Source organism: Lepidochelys kempii, chromosome 1, assembly GCF_965140265.1.
Source record: "Lepidochelys kempii isolate rLepKem1 chromosome 1, rLepKem1.hap2, whole genome shotgun sequence".
NCBI classification, from domain to species: domain Eukaryota; kingdom Metazoa; phylum Chordata; order Testudines; family Cheloniidae; genus Lepidochelys; species Lepidochelys kempii.
Window position 1 is genome coordinate 114400400 of NC_133256.1, and position 22408 is coordinate 114422807.

The window sequence follows — 22408 nt, forward strand, 5'->3', positions numbered from 1 at the left end:
AACCCCCACCCCTAAAAAACATTTTTTTTTTTATCATCTCATGTTCTTTTGGGGTCTGACTAATGATTTTTGATCTCCTGAGGTTGGCAATACTGTGTTACTTCACAGGAATTATTTTAAAATGGTCTCTCCAAAAATCAAATAAAAAATGTTTGAAACCAAGATTGTAAGAAATGCTAAAATAATATATTAAAGCAATTTAAGAAAATGGATACCAATATTAGTGCAAGCCGGAAACTCACATTTGTTTTCTGTTCTCAGCAAGCAAGCCTTGGCCTCTCAAGTGGTCTTGATATTTCTGAATGTCTAGCAGTTTCCCATATATATCCTAAAATATATAGAAATATGCATTAAAGCGTACAGATATTTTATTGTTTACATGGTTTTAAATAACAAAATATTCAACCATTACTTATCTATGTAGTGTATTATCCAAACATCCTGAAGAGTACAAAAACATATAGGGATGATTGTAAAAATTGCTACAGTATTTAACAACAGTTACAAGTACACTGCAGGTTCAAAATGTATACAAGACCCTGATCCTGCACTCACTACTGCTCATGGCAGTAAAGTTAAACATGTGTGTAACTGTTCGAAGGATTGGTGCTTAAGTCATTCTCAAAACTAAAAAGGACGTGGGCAATATATTTATATCTATATAAAGAACACAATTACTGCCTTGAACTTTGAACTGCCTTTTTAGAAAAAAGTATTTATATAGTGTATTCTAAAAAAGTTTACTGCCATGCAACTCTGTTAATCTTGGTGATATTTATTATATTTGTATTACAGTAGCACTTAAAGGCCCCACCTGAGATCACGGCTTCCTTGTTCTTGGGGAAGTGCATGAACAAGTCTGCTTTTTAAAAATACTAGTCCGTCAAAAACTCAGCAAGTCACACATACAGTATAGCAAGTATATTTTTGTCACTGATGTATTTTCAAATATGATGTGTAATAATGAATCTGTTAGAAGTTTAGGTTAGGTATCAATATATGCAAAAACGGTTCAGTTTCAGTTACTATTTACATAGAGTTGAGCCCTTTTGTTTGTTGGAATACTTTACGCTCATCTAGAGATTCCTTGCACAGATAAAATGAGGGATTGAGGATACACATTTAGATAAGTTTTTAACTTTCCTTAATTGATTTCTTACCCATTTAGTAAAACTTCTACGTAAGCCCTGTCTACATTAGGAACATTTTGTAAAAAATTCCCACCACTGTTAACACTTGTTCACCTGCAGCAATAGATAGTTTGAGTCAGAGTCCCTTCTCCTTTCTCTCAGTGCATACCGATAGGAGCAGAGTAAAGGTTGCCATAACTGTGCATTTCCATACTTTCAAATGTTAGGGTTAACTTTAATTCTGAATTTCCTGAGTTTCAGTGCTTGTTTTTTTATTATTATAACGTTCTTGTAATTCTTTTTAAACCTGAGGTTATTGGTATGTACTCTCAATCTTAATTGTTTTCTTCAAGAATCTAGCTTTCTGATGAAGCTAAATTACCCACAAGTTTAGTGTTCATGCTAAAAAAAACCCATCAAATGCTTTGTGTTACAGCACAACTTAATCCTAAGTAGAATAAGTGAAGACTTTGGGCAACAAGTAATATTTATAAGAAAAACAGAAGTGGTGGTACTACAACTAAACACTGCAAATTCCAAAGACCCCACTTAAATTAGCAAGTGCTGACAACAAAAGGCTTATTGATGAGCACTGTGTACTGGCTTCAATTATTTTATGAAATACAATGGGTGCTAATAACCTCAACATTCACAGCCCCAGCTATCTGCAGCATCAACAGTATCTTCCCATATTTAGAACAGGAAATACTATAGTGCTGCAATTACTGTGGAGTGGCAAGGATTAAATTTTTACATTTTATATACTACTTTACAAAAAGTACAAAGTTTAAAACAGTGAAACAGATGAAACATAGGAAAGCCTCTGAGCTTAGTAATAACCACTGTATAAAGTGCTAATTGTTAAAATACGCAATATCATAATTTGAAATAAGTGAACAAAGATGCTGATGCAACACTTAAATATCATTTAACACTTAAAGAACTTCCTTACAGTAGTAAGCACCCACCAATCATGATTTTAAGTTTCTTTATCTATAAATATACATTCCCAGTAGGGTTGCAATAAAAATATACAGATATTTAAAAGTATCAGAATAAGTTAACCATAGGTTTATTGATTTTCTAAAGTAGTTGCACTCACAGCACTTAAATAAATGATTGTGGAATCAGTTTAAAAGGAATCTGTGATGCAGGCTGGTGCTGAGATTTATAATAATGTAATGAGCAAAATAAATATTTTTGGAACAGCAGCTCAAGTGTATAGAACCTCTGAAGTAAAAAAAACAAAAAAACAAGAAAACCCAAATTGGTTTACAAACAGCTCAGATCAGACTGAACTGTAGCAGTAAGCCTTCCAGTAACTTTTTAATTTTGGGTAGGCATAATAGAAATCAAGTAAATATGATCAAATCTGTGTAGAATTTTCTCCCAATCTGTAAAAAGAAAAGGAGTACTTGTGGCACCTTAGAGACTACAGCTGTAGCTCACGAAAGCTCATGCTCAAATAAATTGGTTAGTCTCTAAGGTGCCACAAGTACTCCTTTTCTTTTTGCAAAGACAGACTAACACGGCTGTTACTCTGAAACCTCCCAATCTGTGGCATTTGTGTGTGTCCACTTCTATATTTTAAGATCTGGTATCTTAAGACACAAGAAACATTATTCAAAATATCTGTAAGACTAAAATAAACTGCTCCTACATCCCAATACCTTGTGAGATACCTCAGTGTGATTACCTGGTCTGGTCTCTCACTTTGTAGGCTAGTGAGGTATGGAAAGTGCTACTCAGAGAGCAAGCATCTCACGTCACTCTGAAGCAACTCTTGCAGTTCAGTTAGGATCAGGGTTAAAAGGCAGTCACCTCAAGAAAAACATTCAGAGTAGGGTTGGATGGTGTGAGGTTTACCTGAGAATAGATAGAAAATTTTTGCATCTATGGGGTAGAAGTGTCAGATAGAAGCAAGAAAGCTTAGGTTCTTCTCTGGGGCTAAATGTTTTCTTGATAGCCGGTCAGGTGACTGAGGATATATCTACACTGCAAAGAAAAACCCATGGAACCAAGTCTCAGAGCTTGGGTCAATTGACTCACGGGGCTCAGGCTGCAGGGTTAAAAATAGCAATGTAGACATTCCTGCTTGGGCTGGAGCCCAGACTCCATGACCCCCTCCCCTCCGCCAGGTTCCAGAGCCCAGGCTGCAGCCGAAGTGGGAACATCTACACTGCTATAGCCTCACAGTCTAGGACCCAAGAACCCAAGTCAATTGACCTGGGCTGTGAGACTCAATGCCATGGGGTTTTCTTTGCAGTGTAGACATACCTTATGAGGCTTGACTCAATAGCACAGAGGACATGAAGAAGTGGTTTCTATGAGTGGCTTAAGACTTCTGGAAGTGGAATGAATAAAGTTGGGAATGCACAAGAGATTTTTGGCCATTGAAAGGTTTGACCTAGATAGAGCGTGGCAATTAGGAAAGGGGCTGGATTGGCAGCCCTTGTAAACATGCGGGAAGGCTGTTTGCTTGACTCCTGACCCAACAGCTTCTTCTCTTCTCCTGTATAGGCATACAGTACCATCTTCCTATCTGGTGAGAAAGCAGATGCACTGAGGCAGCTGGATCACCTATCTACCTCCCTATCCAACAGTCTGACTATTAGAGCACCACCAGGATTTGGAATGCCTTACTCACTTCACCCTAATGTGCACATAATTTATTGGGAAGGTTAGCAGCTAGTACTAGAATCCTGTGCTAACTACAAAGACAATTGGGATGAGAGCTGCTGTAAGGAAAGAAAGGGAGGAAATACAGTTGTAAGTTTACTGTAAACTGGCCTTAGTCTGAAGTGATTTTAAATTGTAATTAAAATTGCTTTGGGTAATATGCAACAAGTGTAGAGGGAGACCTTGAATAGTCATTAGGCTCAGAAGCTCTACTAGGATGAATGGGTACAGTTCATACTTCTTGTGTTTCACTCTGCCTGTTTGTAGACTTGGAAGCTTATGGTCACAACTAAATCTTTTTTTAAAAAAAAAAAAAAAGTTGTCTCTAAAGGAAACTTCAAATCTGCATAAAAAAAGTAGGGTTTTCCTAAGAATTTTTGGAAATGCCAGTTCCCCTCAATGTAAGAGTTCCTATTTTCTGGAATGCTTTTATCAGAGTTACTTACTGTCTACATGAAAAAAATCTAGACTAGGGAAAAAGTGGAATGCCATAAAAAAAGTACTTCTACAATCAGTGTACATCTTACGGTAGGAGAGGTCTTCTCATGAAATACAGGTGCCAATACGTTTCGGTTTTGCTTCCAACTTTCATTTCTCTCATGGGATGAAATTTAGGTGACAAAACTGTATGGACAGGAGTAGTTCTACTACTTCATGGGACTACTCATGCATAAAGGTAAGCACATGCATAAGACTTTGCAAGATTCAGGACTTAAGAGGGTAAGATGCAATCATGATGTTAAATGCTATTTTGCAAAATAATCATATATAATGCCAAACAATTACATCTAACAATCCTAATTCTCCCCAAATTATAGGAAACTACTGTAGAGAGACTCTCTTTTCAGAAGATTTTATTAATCACTTCAAGATGCAATATTCGAACTCATGACTGTACACATCTGTTGTCTTGTAAACTCAGATATTATGCAAACAAAATACCTGATTTTACAAGACACTAGGCAGCCATAAATGCTCCCATATCTAATGGAAGGATCAAATCCTTAATCTGCACTAGGATGCACTCTTAAGAAGGATTTATTCTTATTACTAAATAAATTGACAAGAATGAGTGAACTGGATCTTTGAAAAGTATCCTCAAAGTATAGAGCAGCTTACGAAAAAAAAAATCTAGCTTTTTTGGGGGGCGGGGGGGCGGGGAGGACATGTTTTAAAGGACTGGAGGACCCAGAACATCATGCATTAAAATTCTTTAGGTCACTTGGCTACCTTGAAAGTGAGTATTTTTTTACTTTAATTTATTATTTTTAGTTTTTTAATCAAAACACTCAATATACTTAGAATGCCCTGGGATGTAAATGATTTTCTTTGAATACAATTTTGATAAAGGTAGCATAAGGCCACAATGATGTTTCCATTCACTGAGAATTCTGGAAGAGAATAATAATCAGGACTACTACATAAGCTACAAAATTTGTCCAACAAAAAAAGTATAAAATAGGCCACTTTGTCTTGTACATCACATTACAAAACCTGACTATATCACTTGCTAACAATACAATTTTCCATTTCGTATTCAAAGTGCAACATTTTGAATGAGATGAATAGCCACAACACATGTGAAGGGGTTAAATTCTCTCAACGTACGTTAGAGTTACATGCAACAAATCCCTTGCACATCAAGAGGTGAATAAACTGCCCCGTCCCCAAGACTAAACTATATTCAACAAGCAGAACAAAGAGAGCAATGTGAATACAAAGGATATTCAAGTTTTATAGAAGTCTTACTTAATATTCAAGTCATACATTCACATATAAGCTGGATCTTATAAGATGTAGGGTGAATGTATGTATTCACTACTTTTAACAGATGTCTAACATTTTTTATTAGCATTATCTAAACAAATGGCACTGCTGTGACCGGCTGTCTCAACTGCAATTAATAAAATCTGAGATCCCTGTCAGTAAATGCAGTTGTGACTGAAACATTTAGGCCAAATAATCATTTCTTTATCCTATTTATCACTCTTTATGTAGCAATTATTTTTTTAAAAAATCCATACAAAGTATTGTCATTCATGCAAATACTGCATTAACATACAATCTTTTCTTTCTCCCAGCTGTATGAATTACAGTTTTGGTAGTTTAAAAGAAATCTATAATTCTTATAGAACATATTTAGCCTGATGAGAGATTAAAACAATGTTAAGCATTGTATACAGATTTCACCTTTTTTTGCAGCTGCTTAACTAAAAGGATGTTAAATCCTGTTTAATTAATTCTGCTTTATATAATTCTATTTAATGGACAGATTTAGAAATGTCCCAAGAACACTCAAGTACTTTGAAATATCCTACAGTAATGAAATTTGTTTGTCAAGCAGATTTCATTTGACTAAGATTTAATCAAGTGGTATTGTAACAGGATACACACTATCCTTTGGAAGACTATTTCTTAGGCAATCTTACATACTTTTTTTAAAAGGCTAGGAAGAGCTAAAAATAAAATTGTGCTCCTTGTAAAATTTGTAATTTCTTCATTATGATGGAATGCAACAAAACATCTTGCCCTTGGGTTGCTCTGTTTCAGCCAAAACAAATGCAAATGGCTTGTCAGATGACAGCTGTTTGATAAGGCTCCTCTACAAGACCTGCATGCTTTACTTTTTTCCGTGAAACTTGGGATGAAAGGCAGAAGGCAGGAAGAGAATTAATGTAGCATACAGTCTAAAGGCAATGCTACAACCGTGATTAAGTAGAAAAGTTAAAAGGCACAGATTTTCCACAGCCTCGCTGCGTGCAACCCATCCGTGTAACAAGTTGACAGGCCTAGCGCGTCAGCTCCATCATCCTCTCCGACAGCTAAAACGCAGCATTGCATCCCTTTTCAGAGAAAATTTGCGTCTGCACCATGAAGCGTTGTACATTATTTCTTAGCACTGCAGGGGGCTCAAGTCCATATGGAACCTTCACAAATATTACCACAGATCAAACCAGCGGCGTTTCGAGGCAGATTTGACATACCTATTTAAATGAACAGCAGGGGTCCTCAGGCTGCCTCAGGCTGTGCAGGAGAAAACCTCTGTAGAAAGCCTATGCTGCAGCTCCATTACTCAGCAAAGACACACTCTACATTTATCATTCATTTCATTTCTGCCAGGGCAAGAAGCTCATTTGCCCAAGGTCAACAAAAAACGAAAAAAGGGTTTTTTCCAAGAAATAAATGTACCTGACAGGTGGGGATTTTGTCCTTTGGGTTTGTAGAGCACAAATAAACACCAGATAATTCTCAAAAATAAAGAAAAGCTATGTACAGAATTTGATTTTTGGGAAAAGTCCAATAATGTTGTTATAACTTTTTCAAGAGTGCATAATGAGGAAAACAGAATCTGACAGGAGCATCAAATTGAAAGTATCTGACTACAAAAGTGGGTCTTTTCTGGTCTCACAGAACCATGCATTAAAGTACTACAATCTCTCTACAAAGCTCTTCTAGGGAGTCAAAGAATTTATGTGCTACCAATGGGCATATTTATAAAAGGGCTCTTCAGAACACACAATAAAGAAGTTGGGACTAGTAGTGTTCTATCAGATGTAGCTTTTATCGTAAAGGTAAATGGACAGAGATCTCATGGTATTACAACCATACTAACCTAAGTGCACATTGTTTTTTCATGTAAACTTAATCTTCAAACATTTTAAAAAATATAAATCTATTGAGCTACTTAATACAAATTTCCTTCACATTAAATGTCAGCACATTTCTGCAATTCTTCTCTTTAAGACGAAAAAGATGTATTTTAAAAAGGACAATGAATAATCCTAAATCTGGTCATCTCTGTTGGATGGACAGTCACCACCGCTAAGCGTTACTGATACTAAATTAAACTACAGTTTAAAATGAAAAATGTTCAGAATATTCAGACCTAATTCCAAACAAAACAAAAAAAAAGGCAAACAAACCATTCGCTTTTAAATTAGGCAACAACTTCTCTCTAAATGAAAGAATAAGTATTATGATTTAACAAAACACATTATGTTTCACCTCTAGTAGGGTTATGGTCCATTATGAAATCACTAGGTAAATTCAGAAGCTTCTGAAATGTAGTTCTGATGTAATGTTTTACTTGGCTTAGAGTTAACATTATTTATCATAGACTATAACATACTTACATGCATTAATGAATAAAATGACTGCTTGCCAGTATAAAAGAGAAAGTGAAATGGACGGTGATCTTCTCCCCATTGGATTGCTAATGAAAAGCAAAATTAGACAAAAAAGCAATAATATACAGCAACTAGATAACTGCATTGAAATTGAAGTTATAAACCTCTTTTATAATACCAATTACCTTTTAAAATATCAGAGAGTAAAGACATTTCATGGGTATTCAACCAGTATGGAAAGCTAATATTTTAACATACCTTGTTATATCCCACCTCAATCTGCTAATATAACCAGATATTTTTAATATAGCATTCTAAATCTCTCATTACATAATGGAAGCCCTGCTGTAGATCTTAAATAAAATCTCAAGGAACCTATGTAATAGCAATACAGCAAGAGGTGCCAAATTTAGACTAGACATAAATGCACACTAAAAGATAATTATAAGCTATACCATGATTATGAAAAGTGCCAGATTGACAGCTCCAGAAAATAAAGTCTTCTAGAAACAGCAGTACTATATGGGTAGCCGCTGAATAAACTTTATGACATTGCCCTGATAATATATCTCAACTATATTCTAGAGCGAACAGTGTGCAGAACACAGATATTTTTAGGCAAAACGTTTAAAACAATTTCATCTGTCTAATCACAGGAGCCAAAACATTTATGTGATACTTTAGCAATATAAAAATTATGAACAGATTTATAATTTAAAGGATACTTTCATCTAATAAAAATTTCCTTTATTTTAAAATTAAACTTTTCTGTCATTTTACCTCCTACAGTGACACGTCATCTGAATCTACAAATTGAATCTGAAGCAATTACCAGTGCCACTGCTGGGCAGAAAAGATGTACAGAAGATATTATAGTTAGGCTTGGAAGGATTAGATTTTTATGGGTAAATGTTGATTTCACAAACGAACAAAAATATTTTCTTCAAATTGGCAAAGTAAGGAAAATGCAGCCTCAGAACTTAGAGTTTGATTTAAAGATATTTACTTTGTATATTTTGAAATGTGATATTGACAATTTGTATTTTAACTATTATAAAGCTTTAACTTTTTGACTCTCAAGGTCTACTTTCATTAAATACTTATTGTCCGACCCACCCATAATTACCTAGAACTGCAAAAATTTTAATAGATAAAAACTAAAAAACAATGCTTAAAATCCATAATTTTGTGCAGCTGTGGAAAATCAGTCTTCTGATTCAAGTGTCTTCTTAAGTAGCACAACACTATGCTAACTTTACAGAAGAGAACTAAAATGCGCAAGTACAGGTTCAGAACTATAAGCAGCTTTAGAAAAAATATTTAGTAAAATGCATTTAGCAAATTATTTGTATTAAATTCTGCTGGTTTTAATAGTATAAATTCAAATCTAACAGGTGTGTGTGTGTATATATACACATACACACACACACACAGGGTAAAATCTTTCTGGAGTGGAAACACTCACTGACTTCAACGGAGCCAAGATTTCACTGATACCAAGTTCAAGAACTGACAATATTTATCAGTAATTTTTTGTCAAATATTCTTCAATAGGAGTACATTACTTAGTGAGTTGATTTATTTATTTATTTATTTGAGGTATTAAACCCGGACACCAAAGCTATACCTGGTTTAGGAAACATGTTAGATTAATTTAGTAAAGTCAAAGCCAAATTCTTGTAGACATTTGCACACATTACAAAACTTCCATGTAATCTGGCATGCCCAGTCTATACTCAAAAGAGGCTAAGATGGGAAGCTGCAGATAAAACTGAGGTGAGTAGAAGCTTACTTAATGCTGGCCTGCAATAATAAATCCTATCTTATAAATGGAAACAGCGTTTTTGTTTTTGTTTCCCCTCTGCCCTCACCATGTACATAGAAAAAGCAGCAGGAATAGGAAACTGACATTACTTTTTTATGAACTGAAAAAGTTAATAAATCCCAACCATCTCATCACCAATGAAGAAGAAACAGTCTGTAGAAGATCAGAGGCAGATGAAAACAAATTCTGACAGACCTGATAAGCACAATATGCATTACAAAGAAGAGTTAAGGGAGGAAAATGGCAGAGGCACTAGTGGTAGGAAAAGACTAAGCTGGCAAAGACAGAAGGAACACTGGTAAAAACTGCCAAATTCAGACATCACATAAGCAACTGCAACTAAACCCATCAAGTGGCTTCTGTTTTCACCATGGTCAATTTCTTTTAAAACATAGTCAATGTGAGTTAGACTCAACTTTTAATAAAAGATGCAGTTATTGACCACATTTATGATAGTGTTTGTGTATTTCAGTCTGTAAAACTATGAAACTGAAGAAAAAAAATAGGGTGAGAAGTAGATGTTCATGTTGTGGCCTGATACTATATTAGCTGGTAATGGTATAGCTGCTCAGTGATGACTGCTCAAGGACCATTTTGAAGTACAAATTCGTATTTTTGCACTTCAAAGTTCTTAAAGACGTAACTTTTAGAGAATTGAATGACTTCCTTGAAAAATGGTGATCATTACTGACAAGGCTGTTTTTGGCTATAAATACAAATACACCCCACAATCACTAGGATAAGACCAGTGTCTGAGAGAGTTCATAAGTCCTGAAAGCATATGTACTAGTAGCCTAGTGCTGACAATAGGAAATGGCCATCAGACTTTTGATTCACATTTATTATTACCATCTTGCTGCCTCTTCAATTGCAACATGATTTTAGCTTATATTTCACAATGCACTGAAGTTAGAAATTAATGTTTTATACCATTTGAAAACTGATGTTCCAAAATTTCAGATGATATAAAAAGTCGGTTTTTAGCTTTAAAGGTTTTCAGGACAGCAGCTGCTAATATATGAGCATTCATAAAAGGGAGAAAATAAGATATTACTGAGGATCAGAATTGTGTTCTTTGGGGGACTCAGTGGTTCTGGGGATGCAGAACCTTTCCACACTACAGTGGAGTTGCATCTTACATGGGTGTTAGGTTCTGAAGTCAGCGCATAAGGTGAAAATCGTGCATAGTCAAAATTACCCTTGAAAATCTCTTACATCACCCATAAAGTACAGTAGACTGTACATGGTTTTGTGCATACTGTACAACCCTGTACAGTAATATGTATAAATGTACAGTATATAATAAAGAGTACATATGCAAAATATAATTTTACAGTATTTTTAATTACATAAAAGAGATTTCAGAGTAACAGCCGTGTTAGTCTGTATTCGCAAAAAGAAAAGGAGTACTTGTGGCACCTTAGAGACTAACCAATTTATTTGAGCATGAGCTTTCGTGAGCTACAGCTCACTTCATCGGATGAAAAGAATAAAAAAGGAAAACAGTAAACCTAACCACTCATCATTCATCCTGGATATTCTTGCTAGTCTACGACGACAATGATAATAGTGAAGTGGTTGGCTCTGGTTCAGCTCAAAGAAGTTGATTGTGTAGGCTCATCTGCTCCTGGTTGTTTTTTCTTGAAAAATATGGTGATCGGCAAATGTCGCTGTTGTCTCTTGAGCTGCTCAAACATTTCTTGATACGGTCTCAAACAGTCCATAATACTATGTGTGATTTTGAGGCTTCGTTCCATAGAGGGATCATATTCAGAAATTAAATCATTCGAGTGTTTTGTTGCTTGGAACACTTCAGCAAATTTTTGAAGATTCCAACTTGCTGGCTCTTCCTGTTCGTCATTGTCATCTTCGTCTTCTGTAGACGATTTTATCAGTTCCTTTAACTTTTCATTAGTCAATGTTTCTCTATGGCCCTCAATTAATTCTTCAATTTCTTCATCACGGATGTCGACGAAGCCACCACCACCCACTTGCCTGGCGACCTGAACAATTCGTTTCACTTCTTTGTCAATGGTCTGGATACCCTTAAAATCATTCACATATTCTTTCCATAGGTTTCACCAACATGCATTGACTGTTTCAGGCTTTACTGCATCCATTACAAGTTTAATATAAGTGATGCAATCGGAGTGTTGGAAGTCCTTCAACATTGCCATCACATTAAGATTGGGATCAGCATCCATAGCGCTACGTATCCATGAGAACGTAAGCCTCGTGTATGTGGCCTTGAAACAGCGAATCACGCTTTGGTTGAGAGGTTGGCGGTGGTATTGGGGAGGAGAAAGATTATTTCAACGTCATTATGCGCAAACCGGAGTGCCTCAGGGTGGCCAGGAGCATTGTCTATGATCAGCAACACTTTAAATTGAAGTCCTTTCTCTTTGAGGTACTGCTTGACCTCCGGAATGAAACACTTGTAGAACCGATCCAGAAATAATGCTGCCATCACCCAAGCCTTTTTATTTGATTGCCAGAACACAGGCAGGAGATTTTTGTTCTTGCCTTTGAGGGCACGGGGATTTGCATCCCTGTAGAGCAAACCCGGCTTTATTAAATGCCCAGCCGCATTGCCACAAAACACAGTCACATAGTCTTTAGCTGCTTTGAAGCCAGGGGCTTGTCTTTCTGATTTCGAAGTGTGAGTGCCGTTGGGCATTTTTTTTTTTTTTCCCCAGAAGAGCCCAGTCTCGTCAGCATTAAAAACTTGTTCTGGAAGATAACCCTTTTCTTTTGTGATTTTAATTGTTTGGGGTAGGCTTTTGCTGCCTCTTCATTGGCAGATGCGGCTTCATCAGTAGTCTGCACGTGTTTGAGGTAGAAGCGGTCCTAAAACTGTTAAGCCAACCTTGGCTGGCTTTGAATTCCTTCTCATCCGAAGGCTGTCCCTCTTCGGCAGGACGTTTGAACTGGGCGTAGAGGCTAAGAGCCTTTTCTTGCAACGTGTTGCCATCAATAGGCACACATTTACGGTTCATGTCCTCCTGCCATAAGTTTAATGCTTTTTCAGTCTTCAGTAAAGTCTTATCACGCACCTGGGCTCATCACCTTAGCAGTTATTGGAGCACTTGATGCCATGGCTTGACAAATTTCTCTCTCGAATCTTGATGACGCAGATGCTAGATTTGTTGCAGCCATATTTACGCGCCACGTTGGAGATGGATAGACCATCTCTCAATAAGTCCAACACAGCCAGTTTTTCCTCCAGCGTTGGAACAGATAGCTGTTTCTTCGGTTGAGCACCAGATGAAGTAGTTAGCTTGCGGTTAGGGGCCATGTTGTACAAAAAATACGTATCTTTAAACACTAGAATCACATTCAGCATGGCGAGATGCCCACACCATGAGAGGCATGCGGGAACTGAAACCAACTGAGGGAACAGCAGATTCACGTCTCCCATCTCACGCTCACTCCAGGGCATACGCTCATTGAGTTGAATGGTGGGCGGAATCGCCCGCACTACAGTATTTAAATTGTTTTTTTCTTTTTTTTTTGCCCAGCGCATATAGTTGAATTTGCGTAAGTTAAATTCGCGTATGATGTGCCTCCACTGTAGTTCACTTCAAGCTTAGGACAGTAGCAACCAAAAGTTGTTGCAATGTTTGTTTAGTGTTCCATATAAAATGATTTTGGTAGTCTAAATTGTTTCCGCTGAACAGATGTCCAACGAACAAAAACCGCTACTGGGAACAAGACCAAAGATTGGACAGGCAAAGAAACTGCAGAGTTGATCCTGCCAGATCAAGGGCAGATAATGGTGGAAAGCGTGCACAGTCTGGTGCTTTGGATAAAGAGATCGCTTCAGTTTCCAAGGCTGCCAATCTGCTACTTTTCATAAGCATTGAGTTTACCTGAAAGTTTTGGTTTTTTTAATTATATTTTATACCAAATACTAATAAAAAAGTAATGCTTTATAGGTCGATCCAAAGCCAACTGAAGGACTCCCATGGACTTCAGTGGCTCTCGATCAGACTACGTTATTAGAAATGTTTCTCAATGGCAGGACATCTTTTCTTTAAAAAGATCACTGGTCCCCTGGGGTATGTCTACACGGCAATTAAAAATCCTTGGCCACAGACTTGGGCTCGTGCTATGGGGCTAACTGCAGTGTAAACATCCAGGCCTGAGCTGGAGCCCAGGCTCTAGAGGGTTCCAGAGCTCAGGCTGTAGTCCAAGTTGGAACGTCTACACTGCAATTCAACAGTGCTGCAGCCTGAGCCCAAGTCAGCTGGCACAGGCCAACCATCAGTTTCCAATTGCAATGTAGACATACCCTCACTCTAGCAGTACTTTTTGTCACTGGTGCAGGACCTCAGATCAGTAAAATTTCATGTTATATTTGAAAGGTTTGCGTTTTTATTACTCAGGTGCCTCATTAGCAGCTATAAAAAAATATTAATAAAGGAAATGTAAATGGGTTGTAGGAAAGAAAAACAACATAGAGGCTCATAATGAAAACTTTGATATAGCCTGGAAAAAATAGCTATGTACACTTACCTCTTTGTTTTGGAAAAATTTCAGTGGGATGCTATAGAAAACCAAAAAAAAAAAAAAAAGTTAGTATGCCATGCTAAAAGTACTCAGAAAATTCATTGAACATTGTTCTTACCTTCATTATAGGCCTGGCCCTTTTCTCAAATAAGCCAGAGGGAAAGAGGTAGGCAATAGCTTTCTGCAAACAAACACACAAAGATCAGATACATATTTGTTCTGTAACAACAACAAAATAATCAAATTCCTTACAGATATTTTTACTATGAGCATGCTATAAAAACCTAGACAGCACAGAGAGACAGACAAATCAACAAAAAATGGCATGTGCCTATATGCTGTTCTGAGAATAAAAGCAGCTGTAAATATCTCAGGATTCTTTAGAGAGAATGAAAGAAGAAGAAGAATCTAATTCTGAAGTCTGTAATCTAGTGGGTTTAGAATGAGTGAACTGTTTTGTTTACTTTAAAGATTAACTTTAAATTCAAACAGACAATTACAAGAAATACTCAGTTGCCAGGTTCAAGTAATATACAACCTCCATTTTATTTAATCTAAACACTGATTTTTAAAGAGTAATTCTCACTTATCTCCTCAAAAATACCTAATGCTGTAACTTAGAATGGATTTCACATTTCATTTATAATTTTTTAAATTTTCTTCCTGCACATATTAGTGTTTGTGAAAGGTGCAAGCTTGATAGCTCTTGAGAATAAGTTCTCTATTTTTTCAAAGATTACTACTCCTGGAGGAATTCTGCACCAAAAAATTAAAAAAATTCTGCATATTTTATTTGTCAAAATAATACATTACCAAAATTATTGAAACTGGTGTGATTGTATTGTATTTCAAAATACCTGTCAGCAAGTATGTCTGTAACAATACAGACAATGAAAAAAATTCAGGAAATGTTTCTATCGAATAGATTCCTTACTAGGCACGTAAATACAGAACTTTGAGTAATTCATTTAAACTACTATACAGAAATATATTTCCTGCACCCCTCAGTGCAGGGCAAAGGCTTGGGGGAATCAGGGTAAAGGAGGAGCTGAGGGAAAGGGAGGAGGGGAGGGAAGGGGAGGATCCTGGGAGTGAACCTGGAGGGTTGTTGGATGTGGGTGGGAAAAGTATGGAATAGGTTTTTTGAGGGGGCCAGAGAGGGATTGTTAGGGCGCCTCCCCCATGCAGACCCTGACTGACCCCAGCCTCTCCCATTTAGTCAGGTACACCTGTCCCCCTTAATCCCTGTACCCTCAGACACCCACTCCCCCCATCCCCATGTGTCCCTGCACACCCCCATCCACCTCCTCCCCCCATCCCCATGGGTCCCTGCACCTCCCTCCCCATGTGTCTCTGTGCCCCCACTCAGCCACCCCGATTCCCCCATTGCCATGTGGCCCAGCACCTCCACTCCCATTCAGCTGCTGCCCCAGTCTGCCCTTCCCCAATAGCCATTAGGAACCCCAGTCTGTGACCTGCCAGCCCCATGCTGTCTGTCCCCACATATCCCGTCTCCTGACCAGGCCCCACAGGTACAGTACTGCCAGGCAGACAACCTCTTCCCTTTCTTATTGGCAGCTGGGGCTGCTCCCACCTGGGAGTGGCTGCTCTGTTCTAGTGCCACAGCAACCCCTCGTGGGCAAAAGGCGGAACTGCAGCAACTTTCTGGCAGAAGTGATTTTCTGCAGAAAAAAAATTGTGCGCGGCACATTAATTATGCGCGCACACAGTGGCGCAGAATTCCCCCACGAATAGAATACAGACAAAATGGACAGAGGCAGCACAAGCTTCCCCACACTATTTTGCCACAGAGTGCCAATCTGCACAGGAGATAACTATGGGTTTGCAGACCACTGAGAATCTCCATTCCACCTAGATCCAGCACTTTTTCAGGATTGTCAAGAGTGATGATTGTTGTCATGGAAATTTATATACAAAGGCTTCTGAACAACTATCACATGGGAACAACTGGTGGTCACTACAACCTAAGCTCAATTTGAACCAGCAACCTGTAGGTGAAAATCTCTATTCCAATTACTAAACCTTAAACAATGAAGTCTCCCTTTAAAAGTCTGTCAATAAGACACTTACGAGTTAGGGAACCATTAGAATGTGCATTTTTTCAAATGGTGGTTTATCATCAAGATTATTGCTATATGCAGTACATGATACTTATTCTTCATCCACTCAACCAATATTTTAATGTGGTGTGTGTTCCCTGTTAATAAGTAACATCACTTACTCTTGCAAACAGATTAAAGACTATAAACCATTTCTGGAATTACTGTAAGACACAGTAGCTTGCAGTAATAGTAAATCCAACTGGATGTAATTCCTATTTAGCAATTTATTACTATGGCATTTTTTTTCCACAATGGTTGAAAAAATGTTGATTAATGAAGCAAAAATAATGTATTAGTATTTTTCCAAATTAAAAAAAATATATATGTTTTGGTAAATGTGGCTCTAAATATGGCCAATTTCAGTCATGACACAAAATTAACAAAAGCATGAGCCTAGTGATTTTAGAAAGAGATACAATATATTTGTACAACAGCACTAATAACAGAACAAAATACTGCAGTAGACTTGCTTGCATTTTTAGTGGACAGAGCATTTTTAGTGGACAGAGAAGAAAAATGCAATTACAAGAATTTTAGTTAAAATCGTCTCTCAAAAACTATGCTTCTTTTTTGGTTTGGTTACCTTTAGGCTATTACTTGCTCATAAACCAATCCATGTCCACGGAAAAAATTATCAGTGCTTCAACCTACTTAATATGCATGGAGTGTAAAAAGACCTAACCTATTATTTTCATTAATCCCCTACTGGTATTCCAAACAGAAATTTTGAGAATTCTGAAGCAAACAAAAGGATTAACTTGATTTTATGAAATGGTAATTTTGTTTCTCTTAGTGACTGCTGAATTCCCATTTGTTAGTCGATGGGCATTTTGTGCACACAGAGAGTAGGTGAACACCTATTTATGAACAAATGGGGATTAATTACAGTGACAATAGAGAAATCTGCTGTGAGCCAACTCTGGTTAAGCAAACACCTTATACTATAACATATTAAAGGAATATATTATGGGCTACTGAGACTGAAAGTGTGTGTAGTTAAAAGGTATCCTGTATCTTAGCTCTCAAAGATTTGATTCAACCAGTATCTATTAGTGTGACACTAAAAACTCAGTGTAAACGTGACATTCTGTCTTGCTGCAACTTCAGAGGTTTTGAAATTTGTTTTCCTTCTAATGTGAATAAAACCAATCCATGTTGCATGTTTTCATTAAAAATGGAATTAAGTCAGGGAGAAGATGTGTGTCTATCTCTACCCCTAGTAGTAGTAGTTAGGGTATTGGCCTGGGATAATGCTTGATTGAGAGCAGAATTTTTCATCACAGTTCACTCTAAATTAGACAGAGACCCAAACCTGAGTCTCCCACATCCCATGCCAGCATCCTAACCATCCAGCTACAGAATCTCTCTCACCCTCTCTGTAAGTTTCAAAAAACATCTTCACAAAATGTTTCAGTTTTGATGAAACAGCATATTTTGGGGAAAATGTTCTGATCAGCTCTTGCTCTCAAATTCATATGTTATTAGTAACAGAAACAGAAGGTGGACCAGCCTCTAGACCACCACGAGTAACAACTCTCTCTAAAAACTGAAACTAGAGCATTTTAGTGTAGTTCAAGAGAAGGCTTCATTAACTTAATATGGATTTCCTTCAAACTTCCAACACTGGATTTCAGTGCAAGAATCCCTTCAGGAATCAGACCAAGATCTAGAAGACAATTATATTCGGAATATCCTTGAAAACATAAAAGCAAACCAATGACCTCTAAAATATTCCATTACCAAACCTGAAATAGTTGTGGTAGAGAGAGCACTGACACATGAAAGGTTCCATACAGACTTTTCCAGACCAGTTTTCTTTAGGATTGGGATTCTCAAGTTGAGGGTTGTGAACAGGTATTTGGGAGTCATATCGACTCTGTCCTTCCCCTAATGCTAAATCAGAGGGGATGACTGACTGGATGAGAAGGGAAATCCAGTGGGAAGTGGAGCCCTGTATGAATAAGGCTGAGAACAATGTCTTGAGGATAACATCAGAGTCTAGTAACAAATATGTTGAGATATCTGATACACCCCCACCACCGAACTTCTATAGAGAGCAGGTATATATTTCACAACCCTATTAAATTTTCCTTGGGAACAGGCCTTATAATTATCCCTGGGAATAGACTACAGCTCTCTAATATGACAGATGAAGTTTCATCCCCCTCAACCACATTACTTTTCAAAATAACTGCACCCCAAGAATCCTGAAACACAACATCCCACTTCTGTCTCACAATAATTCTGTAACCCACTGCCAAAGAGACTCTAGAGAGAACTCCATATAGAGGATAACAGCCTTCTTTTGGTATGAGTTACTCCTTTAGCTCAAGTTGCAGAGAGGTCTCTCTTGTGGATCTGAGTGTCCTGGGTTCAAACTGCTGATGGCCCATGTGGGAAAAAATATGTGATCACATAATTAAAGAATAAATCATAATGCATATACTCAAGAGTTGCATTTAATTCTAGCATTTCTTAAAAAGAGTGCTTGAGTTGGTAACCCTATTGTTGCTTCAGCATACTTATATATGGGACCCACTTTTAAAGTTATCACTTGGGGAGGTACTGGATATGTTTGAACATTGCTAGTGGGCTTTTCACAAGTAGGTTGTCAGTTTGAATCCACCCTAGCTCAAAAGGGACTGAAACTTGTTCTCATCATATCCAGTAGATGTTTGGTGGCCCCTCAAACCAATTACCTGCAAAAATGCAGAATAACTCAGACATGGAGCTGCACAAAGATTCTTGGCCCTTCATTTTCCCAAAGGCCAGAGAAAATCTGGCCTCAATTTTAACCTCAGATGGCCCAGTTTATTGCCATCTGATGCACATTTAATTGTATCTTCAGGCATTTAGAAATCCATTACCTTAATTCAAACTGGATTGGCAAAAAAATATTAGGTCAGACTCATAAGTCAGCAAGGGGAGAGAGGGGAGGCATTTTGCGTCTGCTGTCTTCAGGACCTTTTATAAAGCCAGTGGAGCTTCCCAGCACAGGCCAGGAAGCTCTTACGCTGTCCTCCTGCTTCAATGGTCCTATGGAGATTTGTTACGGTGCAAGTCCACCCTGGCCATGCTTCCTCCTGCTCCGATTCACCCACACTTCGCCTCCATTACAGCCATGGCCTACACTGGAAGGCTTCCTGTGCTTAAACCATTTATGGAGGTGGCACAGGGCTAGCGGAGAAGCCCCCAGCAATGGGGGTATTTTCTAGGGGAGTCTTAAATCTTCCCTATGGCTTCTTTGCTACAGCACCATTGGCACAAAAGGTCCCTAAGCACATTGAAGAACTGGACATAATGATGCTTATACTTTACTTTTATATACATAAAGCCTAAAGCACTGAGTACTAAACCAGTTCAGCTCTGAGACTATACTTCAGGGCATAACATTTGAAACACTTCAGTAGGACCCCTGGCTCCCTAGATGATGTTACTGAATCAGCTCCCTTTGCTCTCCAGCTTCCTCAGCCTGATTCCAACTTCCCTTTCCAACTCTGTTATGCTGGGAAATCTCTAGTTCTTGAACTAGACTCCAATACCAACTCCAGCTCAGACAGTTTTCAATACTACATTCTTTGAGCTACAATGTTTAATGGAATTGTTGCTCTCACTGAGTCAGCAATGACTAAGAACGTTAATAATGCTGGTGGTTTCCAATATCTTTTAAAAAAAGAACTTCCACACAAGTTTTTTTAGTGGAGATTTATGTGAAGTGAAAGTTTGAAGTGTTAAATAAAATCCATTTTAAAAAGTTACCAATCCCTTCAAAAAAACAAAAATATCCCAGCCGTTTGGTCAAATCCAAGTGGACTTCTCTATCCAAGTGGGGATTTTGCTTAAGTAAGGAAAATCTGACTCCCTTGGGACTAGCATTTTACACAGAATAGCACTCACAGTTTTTAAGAGTTTCTTTAGGTAAAATCTGAATATCCTTTAAAAGTGAAATGTGCTGGGTTGTTTTTAAAAACCAATCCAACTGCAACATACATTTTTCACTATTATAGGACTAAAAAGGTCTTACTGCTTACCCAGAGGAGAACTTATGTGGCACACAAATAGCATATTATTGTGAGCCAGGGGTTTCTCATTTAATCAAGATGCTTTAGGCCACAAAATTCTTTGTGGGGAACAACTCTCCTAATACCCTTGTACAAAGACATTTGCAAGTGAAACTAGTTTCCTTAAAACATTTGTTTTACATTTAAACATAAGTCAGTCTGTATGTCAATTATCATTTAAGACCTATGCCCTACTCACCAAAAGATGCTTAACATTTATCTAGAGATCAAATACAAGAACTGCTCTACATTTTTTTTTTAAACTAACTCTACTGAAAGACAGCAGCTTTATATTGTGCTCAGATATCTGGAACAGCATTTAGTAAGTCCATAAAAGGAAAAATAAGAATACTAGAATATAAATAGATCACAGGGTTTAAGGTGCTTTTCTTGTATTAATCTTGCTTAGATTTTTGGCTTTAAACTAGAATATTAGTGATCTGAAAGTTTGAAATGAAGGCAGACTGTTTACTATGTCTGTAAGTTAAAGGTAAATCACAAAATAAAAGGATTACAGACTCGACCAGAGAAAAAGCACTGGGTCAGGACTGCAATCTCTATTAATCAGGTATCCCAGCTGGGCAGTGGGTATGCAGCTGTTAACTTGATCAATGACTTACCTAAATGTCATCTCTACTGATTCGCTTATAAATTACCAGCAAGTGAGACTAATGTACAGGTGCTAATTTATTTAAACTGTTCTCTGCAGTTCTACATAGCTTTATAAACTGCATCTGGCACCTAATGTTAGCTGTCAGTTGTACTTAGACATGCTTGTCCTAACGACTCTGTTCATTAGAAATGAGCACAAATTATGAAATATTGTGAAAAATGATACATCAAATGGAATGGGCAAAGCAAATCAATTAGAGAAACTTCATACCACATATTCACACATAGGAGAATAAAATATCCTGGTTCCAGAGCAAGGTCTATAATACCAATTAAAAAGCAATTGGTAGACTTCTGCAGTTATATATCAATTTGCTGGACTTTTCCCCCCCAGTAATTTAGTTGTAATATACAGCTTAACTTTCCATTCCTAAATAAAAGCATGAGTAAGAGGCAATTCTGCATCCAAAAATCCAGCAAGAGGATTAAAACATGGTAAACTTATTTCCCTGTAGCACCTGTTCTAAAATTCACAAGGTTTAACTTTTAATAAAATACACATACAATGCCAATGAAAGACAATCTCATGTCTACTTTTGAAATGCACTATACAGACTGATTAACAGTAGAAGACATGGAGGTACGTAAGCACTCATCAAAAGGAATTATTACTATTCGAAGTGCAAAGCCTTATAATTCTGCTGCCAGTGCTAAGCGGCTTTTATAACAGAAATTTAATTATGCATAGCAGACATTATGCATTCAAAGTATTTTCAACACCTGATGGTATGTGAGCAAGTTAAACATGAACGGTAGATACTCTGTAATACTAAATAAAATGCTGCGCTTTTGTTTTTTCACCTTTTCAGAAATAAAATTTGTGAACTGGTCCCATACTTGTCACGTGCACTTCAGTAAGGAAAAGTGTAATGCCGACAGACCCCGGTTGTCAGCAGGCAGCATTGAACCGGGGACCTCTAGAGCTTAGTGCACAAGCCTCTACTGCACGAGCTAAAAGCCAACTGGCTCTTAGCTAAGGCTGTAGAGCAAACTCATTTTAACTCTCCCTCTAAGTGGTCGCAGTGCAACTAGATGGGACAGAACACCACACCCAGAAGGTGTGTGGGTTACAAAAGCTCATTTCCAGAATGAGCCCACTTTTCTTTCTAGTGGGGAGCTCAGTCATTTTGTACAAATGGCCAGAATATCCCTTGGGGATCTGTGTGCAGAGGATCTTCCATCTTCTACATGCGTATTTATGGCATATATGCATGCATGGGAAGAGAACCCATGCCCCAAACAGTCCTGCTGCCCACTTCCTGAGCTCCTATAGAGGCTTGTC

General features: G+C 37.6%; 1 protein-coding gene across 1 annotated transcript in view; it reads right to left on the reverse strand.

The window, feature by feature from the left end:
• Window positions 1-22408, reverse strand: part of MRPS9 (mitochondrial ribosomal protein S9) — a 44646-nt gene that overhangs the window by 12150 nt on the left and 10088 nt on the right. Inside the window, exons 3-6 of the mRNA XM_073351437.1 lie at window positions 14389-14451; window positions 14277-14307; window positions 7943-8022; window positions 243-328 (exon numbers count right to left, since the gene is read on the reverse strand). Coding sequence (XP_073207538.1) covers window positions 243-328; window positions 7943-8022; window positions 14277-14307; window positions 14389-14451 — 260 coding nt within the window. The remainder of the gene's footprint in view (window positions 1-242; window positions 329-7942; window positions 8023-14276; window positions 14308-14388; window positions 14452-22408) is intronic.